General features: G+C 39.2%; 1 protein-coding gene across 1 annotated transcript in view; it reads right to left on the reverse strand.

The window, feature by feature from the left end:
- The window catches only part of LOC124788159 (ras-related protein Rab-28-like), a 44,245-nt gene that overhangs the window by 15,376 nt on the left and 16,829 nt on the right, over window positions 1-12,040 (reverse strand). Inside the window, exon 2 of the mRNA XM_047255310.1 lies at window positions 27-212. Within this exon, the coding sequence (XP_047111266.1) occupies window positions 27-212 (186 nt within the window). The remainder of the gene's footprint in view (window positions 1-26; window positions 213-12,040) is intronic.

Here is a 12,040-nt window from a genome sequence, read left to right on the forward strand (position 1 = left end):
TTTCTTAGGTTACAGAAAGAACTTACATTAGCTCCAAGTACATATTTATCAAGCAAGTTGCCTGATAACACACGACCACCTATGTCCCAGATTTGTAATGAAATATCTTTTAAGCTACCAAGTGATACTTTCTTTAGGAAAAAGTCTACTCCAGATGTCGGACAATACTGTCGCGAGAAATGATCATAGCAGTAGCGAGAAACTAAAGAAGTCTGAAACAAAGTTCATACACACATTAGCCTTATGCAAACATTAACAAATGGATTATTTCACATCATATAATCAAGTACATGGTCTGAAACTTAATACTGCAATGTGTATTTTTAGACAAGCAACAGCAAAGAATACAAAATGTTGAATCAAAATAGCTTAAGTTGTCTCAATTTCTACTTGTTATTTTGTTTTAGCAACCAGTTTCAGCACTACATTACACCATTTTCAGGCCCCCTGACTGATACGTAGCAAGCAAGAATCCCACATCTGATCCAGTTAAAATAGGGGCTAGCTTTCGGTGGTTAGTATCTGCAGATCTCTTCTTAACACAGAGATCCATTCAGTCACCTTTTGGCAAGTAATGATTGAAGGGATTGCTGTGTTAAGAGGAAATCTGCAGATACCACTCACTGAATGCTGGCCCCTTTTTGACTGGGCCACAGGTGGGATCTTTCCTACATGTCAATCGGGGCCTGAAGATGGCATAATGGAGTGCCAAAACTGGTTGTACAAATAAAAATAACAACTGGAAATTTAGACAGTTGAAGGTATTTTGATTCAACATTTTATATTGGACAGTCAAGATCCAACAACCATCTGTATAAAGATGAGCCTACAGAAAAAAGAATGTGAGGTTCCACAGCCAGTGTCAATTCGAATAAAACCCTTTTGAGAATTAGGCCATGTCATTATGAAATACTAAAAACAACTAAAACACCAGTGTTTCAATCACTTTTGCAGAGGTCTTCTTCAGCATGAGTAACAGTCTATTGTCCTCACGAAGACTACTGTGAAGACGATTGAAATGTCATTGCTTTAGTTGTTTTTAAGGTTTATAATAATGCAACCTAATACCCAAAATGATTTTATTCAAACTACAAAGAATTTCTTAATGTCACTGCCAAAATGGAAAAGTTCTTGCTCCAGAAGCTAAACCTAAAAAAGGAAACATAAGCAGATAGTGTGTCAAGATGAAGTGTAATTTATTCAAACAGCAGATCAGACTGTAGAAGTGGAAATTGTACAAAGCACATGAGATTCAACTTACAATTGTTTGCAAGAAGGGAAATGATACTTTCATAAAACAATTGATAAATGGTTTTTTGGTTTCCTAACAGAGACCAGGCACATAGTAGGAAACACATGCTCTATTGTAATCAAAAGATGATGTACTAATGTTACACATAAGCCGCATGTTAGCAACAAATGGTACACTCCACACCAATACAAATTAGGATAATACTAAACACTCCAAAGAATAGGCCTCATGAAAGTGACTTTGGCAAGGAAAAGTAAAGCAATATGACAAAAACTATAGATTTTAAATCAAAATTGCTAAGTGCAATACAAATGATGAGTTTATTTTAAACTGTAAAGTAGTCTAATATATCATTAAAAATGAAATTAATAATTCCAATAAAGAAAACAGTGCCTACATTAACTGTGAGACTCTCAATGCATATTTTGTAAACACTCCACTCAGTAATACTACTTCAGATGCAGAAGTTCTGCTCACTTATGCCAAAGAGACAGAAAGGTAGAAATTAACTTGGGCATCAATATCTTTAAATGATATTTACAAGTTGATTAACGATCTTAGCAATTCCAAAACAGAAGGGAATTTTGAACTTAGTTATTTCACCATAAAGTGCATTTTAAGCAAAATCAACATCCCAATTCTGGTTTCTGTACAAATTGTAAATGGCCATTCATTCCCTGTGTTTAACCCCCTGCCACCTTTAGAATTTGAAAGAGAATACAAATGCTATAAATGTAGATTTGCCTTTCCATAGCCTATCTTCTATGAGATGTTGTAAGATCAGTATTGCCTTGCACGTTCCTACATTTCTCTGGAATCCAAACTGGTCTTGCCCGAGGTTGGCTTCTACCAGTTTTTCCACTCTTCCGTTAAGAATTCGTGTTAACATTTTCCTACCATGACTTATTAAACTGACAGTTCAGTAATTCTCACACCTGTCAGCACCTGCTTTCTTTGAAATTGGAATTATTATATTCTTCTTGATGTCTGAGGGTATTTCGCCTGTCTCCTACATCTTGCTCACCAGATGGAAGAGTTTTGTCATGGCTGGCTCTCCCAAAGCTATCAGAAGTTCTAATAGAATGTTGTCTACTCCTGGGGACTTGTTTTGACTTATGTCTTACTATATAAGAGTCAGTTTTGGGCAAAGGTCTTAATTCTGCACCTACACCAAGTGCAATACCTCTTATAATTTTCGTAAATGGTGTTGAACAAGCTGTACGTCGCCTTCCTATGGACACTACTGAAGAAATAAGAAGGGAAACTGGTCTGATTCTTCTGAAAGCTCCTCCCCAATGCAGTAATATAGCCGCTGAAGAAATGGCTGCACTACGGAACCTTCGAGAAGATCCGGAAATAGTGGTGCTGAAGGCTGATAAAGGTAATTCTACCATTTTGTTACCTAATTGGTTGCATTCGGAGAAGATATATATTATACTTAGTTATACTATGTATCAGAGAATTGATCAAGACCCAACAGCATGTGTGCAATAGAAGACATGTTCACTTTTGAACTCTTCCTCATTAGCTCTTGAGACCATTAAGTGGTTAAGACCACATGGTAGCGTATCATCGAGACTGTATGGTCTTCCTAAAGTGCATAAAGAAGGTCTGCCTTTACAGCCTATAATGAGTAATATTGATGCACCCACATATGATTTAGCCAAACATCTAGCTTCTTTGCTGAGACCATTTGTTGGCAAATGTTCACATTATATACAGAACTCTGCTGATTTTATCAACAGACTGGGGGCTCAACACTTAAGTACTTTGGATCTTCTAGTGAGTTTTGATGTAGTTTCCCTTTTCACAAAAGAACCTCTTGCGGATTCCTTGATTCTAATTGGTCAACAGTTTGAATCGGACACAACTGCTTTGTTTTGACATGCTCTTTTCTCAACTTATTTTATGTCTAACCAGGAATATTTTGAACATTCTGATGGTGTCACCATTGGCAGCCCTGTGTCTCCTCTGGTGGCTAACCTTTTTATGGAGGATTTTGAGGAGAGAGCACTTGAAACAGCAGTTTGTAAACCACTTTCAAAGTGTGTCCCCACGGAGAAGAAAAGTTAATGGTGTTTTTTCATCATCTTAACTCCATCCATGAGAATATCCGATTTACTATGGAACTAGAGAAAGATGGGTGCCTTCCATTCCTGGTGTTTTGGTTAAACGGAAGAGTGACAGCATGGTGGGACATTCGGTCTGTCATAAGCCCACTCAACTGATTTGTATTTGCATCCTTCAAGTTGCCATCACCCATCCCAGAACCTGAGTGTACTTAAAACCCTTGTGCACAGGGCACATACAGTGTTGGATGCAGAGAATTTGCCTAAGGAACTTGCACATTTGAGGACGGTGTTCAGAGACAATGGGTTCTCCACCCCACAAACTAACAGGGCCTTCTCAACTAGAGCCAGGAACATGGAACTGGATAAAGAGGAGAACGTGCCAGCCAAGTCCCTAACTTTTCTTCCCTTTGTTGGAAATATCTCCTTCAAGATAGAAAGGATTTTCAATAATTTTCATGTGAAAGTGGTTTTCATCCGCTTTCTAAGATATCGGATTTGCTGGGATTGGTGAAGGATGATTTGTTACTGCAGACAGTGGGAATTTACAAAATACCGTGTCAATGTGGTATGGCCTATGTAGGACGGACAACGCATACAGTGGAAGAGCGTGTGTTTTTGCTTTCAGGAAGCTTTAATTTTCGAGTACTAGTAACAGTGTTACATAGATTTTGTGTTTGTTTTGAATACAGTCCAGAGACAGTTAGTGCTTATTTTCATTGTTTCCAACAAGAAATGTCTAGTAACCACAGTTTGGTCAGCTATCATCTGCCTTTGGTGAATTAGCAGTCTAGTTAAAAGTTGATTACTTAACTCTCTACAGTAAATTGTTGATTTCTTAGGATGGATAGGATGTGTGACTGCTGTGTACAGACGCAAGAGGAGCTGGCCACTGTTCGTGAACAGCTGAGCCTGCTGATGGCCAGGGTCAGCCGTCTTCAGGCTGCTGCCTCGGAGTGTAGCGGCAGTGGGGAGTCTGGTGCTTTGCATGGTACACCCCAGGTGTTACATGCTTCACCCACAGTCCCTGCTGTTGAGACAACTTTGCGGGTACTGGGCGCGGTTGGACCGCCCTTTTCCCAAGGGGAGTGGCGGGTTCAACGGCATTCACGTCGTACGAGGCGGAGGATCAATGTGGAGGCTGGCCATATGGCATCGCCTGCTCTGCCCGTGAGTGGACATGTGGCCACTCCTTCAGCAATGTCCGAGCAGGCACACGGGGGGGGGGGGGGGGGTTTATTAGTGATTGGGAGCTCCAATGTTAGGCGGGTGATGGAGCCTCTTAGGGAAATAGCGGAAAGGTTGGAGAAGAAGGCCAGTATTCACTCTGTCTGCTTCCGGGGGGATCTCATCTGAGATGTGGAGGAGGCCCTGCCGGCAGTGATAGAGAGCAACGGGTGCACCTGACTGCAAATTGTTGCTCATGTCGGCACCAATGACTCCCGCCATCTGGGTTCGGAGGTCATCCTCAGTTCATACAGGCAGTTGACAGAGTTGGTGAAGGCAGAAAGCCTCGCTCACAGGGTGGAATATGAGCTAACTGTTTGTAGTGTAGTTCCCAGAAACGATCGTGATCCTCTGGTTTGGAGTCAAGTGGAAGACTTAAACCAGAGGTTCAGACGATTGTGCAGAGATCTGGGGTGCAATTTTCTTGACTCCACTGTCGGGTGGAGAAATGTAGGGTCCCCCTGAATAGGTCAGGCAAGCACTACATGCAGGAAGTGGCTACAGGGGTAGCGGAGTACGTGTGGAGTGCACATGTGGGTTTTTGAGGTTAGAGAATTCCCTCTGTAGGCCCAACAAGACACCTCCTGAAACGCGACATGGTAGCAGTAGGCAAAACACAACAGGGAATGACAATATTAATGTGGTAAACTGCAGGAGCGTCTATAGAAAGGTCCCAGAACTGCTCTCATTAATAAACAGTCACAATGCCCACATAGTACTAGGGACGGAAAGTTGGCTGAAACCAGAGGTAAACAGTGATGAAATTCTAAACTCAGATTGGAATGTATACTGCAGAGACAGGCTGGACAGTGAAGGGTGAGGTGTGTTTATAGCGATAAAAAGTGCCATAGTATTGAAGGAAATTGACGGAGATCCGAAATGTGAAATAATTTGGGTGAAGGTCAAAGCAGGCTCAAACATGGTAATTGGATGTCTCCATAGGCCCCCTGGCTCAGCAGCTGTTGTGGCAGAACACCTGAAGGAAAATTTGGAAAAGATTTCGAGTAGATTTCCCGACCATGTTATAGTTTTGGGTGGAGATTTTAATTTATCAGGTATAGACTGGGAGACTCAAACATTTATAACGGGTGGCAGGGACAAAGAATCCAGTGAAATTTTTTTTAAGTGCATTATCTGTAAACTACCTTGAGCAGTAAAACAGAGAGTCAACTCATGGCAACAACATATTAGACATTCTGGTGACAAACAGACCAGAACTACTTGAAACAGTTAATGCAGAACAGGGAATCAGCGATAATAAAGCAGTTACTGCATCAATGATTTCAGCCATAAATAGAAATATTTAAAAAGGTAGGAAGATTTTTGTTTTTAGCAGAAGTGACAAAAAGCAGATTTCAGAGTACTTGATGACTCAACACAAAAGTTTTATCTCAAGTACAGATAGTGTTGAGGATCAGTGGACAAAGTTCAAAACCATCGTACAACATGCATTAGATGAGCACGTGCCAAGCAAGATCGTAAGAGATGGAAAAGAGCTACCATGGTACAACAGCCTAGTTAGAAAACTGCTACAGAAGCAAAAGTAATTTCACAGTAAACATAAACAAAGCCAAAGCCTTGCAGACAAACAAAAATTACATGAAGCGAAATGTAGCATGCGGATGGCAATGCGAGAGGCATTCAACAAATTCGAAAATAAAGTTCTATGTACTGACTTGGCAGAAAATACTAAGAAATTTTGGTCTTATGTCAAAGCAGTAGGTGGATCAAAACAAAATGTCCAGACACTCTGCGACCAAAATGGTACTGAAACAGAGGATGACAGACTACACAGTGAAATACTAAATGTCTTTTTCCAAAGCTGTTTCATCGAGGAAGACTGCACTGTAGTTCCTTCTCTATACTGTTGCACAGATGACATAATGGTAGATATCGAAATAGACGACAGAGGGATGGAGAAACAATTAAAATCGCTCAGAAGAGGAAAGGCCGCTGGACCTGATGGGATACCAGTTTGATTTTACACAGAGTACGTGAAGGAACTTCTCCCCCTTCTTGCAGCAGTGTACCATAGGTCTCTAGAAGAGCAAAAGATGGGAAAAGGGCACAGGTCATCCCCGTTTTGAAGAAGGCACATCGAACAGATGTGCAGAACTATAGACCTATATCTCTATTGTCGATCATTTGTAGAATTTTGGAACTCATATTATGTTCGAATATAATGACTTTTCTGGAAACTAGAAATCTACTCTGTAGGAATCAGCATGGGTTTTGAAAAAGACAATCGTGTGTAACCCAGCTCATGCTATTCGTCCATGAGACTCAGAGGGCCATAGACACGGGTTCCCAGGTAGATGCCACAAGGCATTTGATACAGTTACCCACAGTCATTTAATGAACAAATTAAGAGCACATGGACTATCAGACCAATTGTGTGATTGGATTGAAGAGTTCCTAGATAACAGAATGCAGCATGTCATTCTCAATAGAGAGAAGTCTTCCAAAGTAAGAGTGATTTAAGGTGTGCCGCAGGGGAGTGTCGTAGGACCGTTGCTATTCACAATATACATAAATGACCTTGTGGATGACATCGGAAGTTCACTGAGGCTTTTTGTGGATGATGCTGTAGTATATTGAGATGTTGTAACAATGGAAAATTGTACTGAAATTCAGGAGGATCTGCAATGAATTGATGCATGGTGCAGGGAATGGCAATTGAATCTCAATGTAGACAAGTGTAATGTGCTGCGAATACATAGAAAGAAAGTTCCTTTATCATTTAGCTACAATATAGCAGGTCAGCAAATGGAAGCAGCTAATTCCATAAATTATCTGGGAGTAGGCATTAGGAGTGATTTAAAATGGAATGACCCTATAAAATTAATCGTCGGTAAAGCAGATTCCAGACAGAGATTCATTGGAAGAATCCTAAGGAAATGCAGTCCGAAAACAAAGGAAGTAGGTTACAGTACACATGTTCGCACACTGCTTGAATACTGCTCACTGGTGTGGGATCCGTAGCAGATAGAGTTGATAGAAGAGATAGAGAAGATCCAGTGGAGAGCAGTGTGCTTTGTTACAGGATCATTTAGTAATCACGAAAGTGTCACAGAGATGACAGATACACTCCAGTGGAAGACTCTGCAAGAGAGATGCTCAGTAGCTCGGGACAGGATTTTGTTTAAGTTTCGAGAACATACCTTCACCGAGGAGTCAAGCAGTATATTGCTCCCTTCTATGTATATCTCGCGAAGAGACAATGAGGATAAAATCAGAGAGACTAGAGCCCACACAGAGGCATACTGACAATCTTTCTTTCCATGAACAATACGAGATTAGAATAGAAGGGAGAACCGATAGAGGTACTCAAGGTACCCTCCGCCACACACCGTCAGGTGGCTTGCGGAGTATGGATGTAGATGTAGATGTAGATGTAGAACGATTGCTATTCACCTGATAGTCACATTCCAGTTGGGGCTGCCACTGGTAGTGGTCACGTCTGCATGAGGTGTGCTTGCTTGTGTGTATATGTGTGTGTTTTCTTTGGTGGAGAAGGCTTTGGCTGAAATCTGTTAATGTGGAACAGTCTTTTTGTTGCAGCTGTCTGCAACTCAGCAGGTCATCTTTATAGTGAGTAGCAATCTATTGTTTTCCTGTTATTGTGAAATGTCTCAGTAGGCTACAATCCTCCAACCCTACTGCTATCAGATTATTACACATGCTGGTCGATGTTTCTCCTTCATCCCAGTCCTTTAAAAAAATAAACAAAAAGAAACGTAATTTTTCCTTACATACAGAATGTAGATGAAGTTATTTTGTACTGTCACACAGAAATGCTAATCATTTTTACAGTCAACTGTGTAATGCAAGAGGCAGCAATTTAGGTATGAGCCCCATAATAAGTAATTTATCTGGCCTTGATGTTCAGATGACACTTATCAGCAATAAAGCACCCCGTTCAATCAGATTTAATAAGAATAAAACGTACAATTTCACAGAACTATAATCGCTGATTCATTTACAGTATTCAGAGCATTTAATATTTAATTCTTTTCTAAAAATATTCTCTCAACACAGTGAATGCAATATTTCTTTACAGTGGGTTAGGAACAATTACAGCAAAAGTTGAGAGAAAGAGTCATTAACATCTGGGATCAAAGTCTGTTGTCCCATGAAGAGAGAGCTTTCTTTCATGCAGAATAAAACATCACAGCAGTACTACAAGCATTATTGGGAAATTCTGTACTGTATCATAAAAGTCTCAAAATTCCACAAATCAAGTATTATTACTTATGAAATAAATGAACTTGAAATGAATACACTTGAAGCGAATAAACGTGGAAAGCTAAATGATATTCAACTCTCTGATGACATTAGCAGTGAGACAGATATCGTAAAATTAAAATAATTGCTTACTAAATTTAATGAATTCTTCCTAATACCAGCCAAAAACATAGGGACAAAAAGGGACTATCAAATGAAGACCATTAGACAGGCTTTGCAAACATTGCCAACAGATGTCAGTTTCACATCATCTTTACACAGATAATGAAATCATTACATCTCTGGCTATTAGTACCTCTTCTGGTTATTTTATCTAAAGTTCTAAAATCCTATTATGACATGGTAGCACACCCTTGAATCACCTTTGTAACCGTTTGATGAGTCAAGGTGCATTTTCTGAAAGACTGCAATATGCTGTAGTAACTCTCACTAATGAAGTTGAGATAAGCAAATGATCTCCAATTATAGACCCTCTCTCTGTTTTTCACGTTCTCAAAATTTTGAGAAGTTAGCTTACAATAAAATATTGAGCTACCTTTTTGGGGATACCACTGTAACAGAATCTCAGTTTGGCTTCTACAAAGGCTTCTCTACTGAGAAATTAATATAATTGTGATCTCACAAAGTCATTTTGCTACAACTGAACAAGAAAAATCGCCCTTTTGGCATTTTCTGTGCAAATGCATAAATCATAAGATTCTACAACATAAACCAAAATGGTATGGCATTAAAGGTCTCTCTCCTAATGACAGAAAAACAGAGGGTCATGTTAATGAATGGTATGACCTGACTAAGATTATGTTTTAGTTGGGAAACATAAAATATGATGACCTCCAAGATTAAGCACTTGAATCTATCCTTTTCAAAGTACTACCAGATGTTACCAGGGGACTAATGGAACAGGCTTACAGCTGGTAACAGTGAACTGCTGAATCATTAATCTTATAAAAACTCATATTATGAATTTTAAAACAAATAAAGATAACTTACAGACGTTAGAAGCAGAGATCAATGGACATATGAAGGCGACACTGAAAATTTTTAAAAATCATACAAAAATTTGTTTCAGAAAACATAACTGACCTTATCACTTTTCAATATGTTCCCCTTTAACATAAATACATTTTTGCTTTCTTTAGGACATCCAGATTCTCAGTTGTTAGCTTTTCCGTGTGCAACAATGCACTATTGTGATGTAAAATTATTTTTCCTTATTTGTGTTTCTCATGAACTATTTTTTTTAAAAATATGCAGTAAACACACATTTGTGGACCAACTGCTGGTAGTAGTATGTCTATTTATAATGTTACAGTAGCTACATGGCCCCTTTTACAAAAGAAAACAACCAACAATAATCTTACCAGTACTATGAATTCATGTACTTATCAACAAACTCAATGAGCAGACTGACTTTTATTTTCAGGATCATAACAACAAATACAAGGTACACCATCAGTAACAATATTACAAACCAAATATGAAGTGCAACCTTGGTATTTTTATTCTGTTTTTCTGCAACACTCAATCCATTTTGTTTGAGTGAGTGTCAGTTTATATATAATCCATTGACAACAAAGTTTTCTCACATCTAATTGTTGATGCAAAATGTTTTGGATTTGACTCAAATCAATACTCAATGTCAATCTGATACATTCATAAGATGTCCATTGATCTGCTTCAAGTGGCTATTTTGGACACCCTTCACGAATTTTGCCACTAAGAAAAAAACCATTCTCTTTTGAATTTGCTGTACCAGTTACCTCAGATGGGGCTTCTTCGACAAATGTATTTATAAGGCAATCTTCATACTGGTACTGTTTCAATATTAATGATGAATTAACATCATAAAAAATCATAGCCTGGAAATGTTTTCTAGTCAAATTTATTTTGTTATGCACACAAAATCTTTAAAAAATGATATAATAATTACAAAACTGTTAGAGCAAATTGAACAAATTGCATGGCAATCAGCTCACAAAAATTAGAAAACAGCTATCAAATACAAATTTCATTTGTTTTTGGAGCCATGGCATTTTAAAATTTTTCAGGGTTTCTCTTGTACAGACTGTATGTGTGAATTTCCTAGCTACCCAGATGAATAATAAACCAAGGAGGCACCAGCACCTGGGTAAATCAACAGAAAAGCTCAGTTCTTCTTGCATTGCACTTAGAAATAAATGCCATCTTTTGAATTTGTAGCTCTTGTATTTTTTTTCCGTGTTTGCAGTAAAAATTATTGGATATAGGTTCCACCTTTTATGCAAAGTACTGTTTTTTCTAGTTGCCCAACATGTTTTGGCATCTCTGCGCCTTCATCAGTGGGTTTTGCAGGACCACTTGTATGGTGTTATAGTAAACACAACATCGGTTGCACCAAGTTTTGTTAAGTGAAAAGTTATTTGCTAAACCAAAATCACACAAAGCCATTTAGTGTGTGTGTGTGTGTGGGGGGAGGGGGGGGGGGGGGGGGGGGCGCATGCGCACGCTCGCGCAATCGCTCTCAGAACATGAATGAAGAAGGATCTGTCACATTAAAATAGTACAAGCTATCAGTGCAGGATACCATACAGCTGGTCCTGCAAAACCATATAATGTAAGATCAAGTTTTTCAATAAACTAAACCCACGGATTATGGCACAAAGGTACCAAAACATGTTTGGGTAACAAGAAAAAACAGTGTTTTGCATAAAAAGTGGAATCTATATCCAATAACATATATACATATGTTTTTTGGTACTGCTAGCATACTTCGCAGCTTCCACTCAGTTCTGTGCTATGGCCTAACTTTCTGGGGCATTGCAGTGAAGCTGAAAAGGTGTTCACTCTACAAAACCATGCAATAACAATATTGTGTAATGCTGATAACCGAAGATGTTGCAGAAGCCTCTTCAGGGACCTATGGACTGTTACGCTTACACGCCAACATATAAATTATCTAAAGGTATTTTTGGTTTATAATTAAAGTGACAGTTCTATGAAAAGGTTAGATTGCTACTCACCATATAGGGGAGATGCTGAGTCGCAGAGAGGCACAACAAAAAGACTGCTACACATGTGAGCTTTCGGCCAAAAGGCCTTCCTCCTAATGTAGAAAACACACGTAATTCACTGTTTCTGGCCACTGAGGCTGGATTGCAAGAAACTGTGCATGTGGGAGAAGCGATCTTGGTGGTGGGGGTAAGGAGGAGGCTGAGGAGGGGTAGCAGGAGGATGTAGTGCTGCTTGTGGGAGCCTGCATGGACGTGAT

Source organism: Schistocerca piceifrons, chromosome 3 (assembly GCF_021461385.2).
Source record: "Schistocerca piceifrons isolate TAMUIC-IGC-003096 chromosome 3, iqSchPice1.1, whole genome shotgun sequence".
NCBI classification, from domain to species: Eukaryota; Metazoa; Arthropoda; class Insecta; order Orthoptera; family Acrididae; genus Schistocerca; species Schistocerca piceifrons.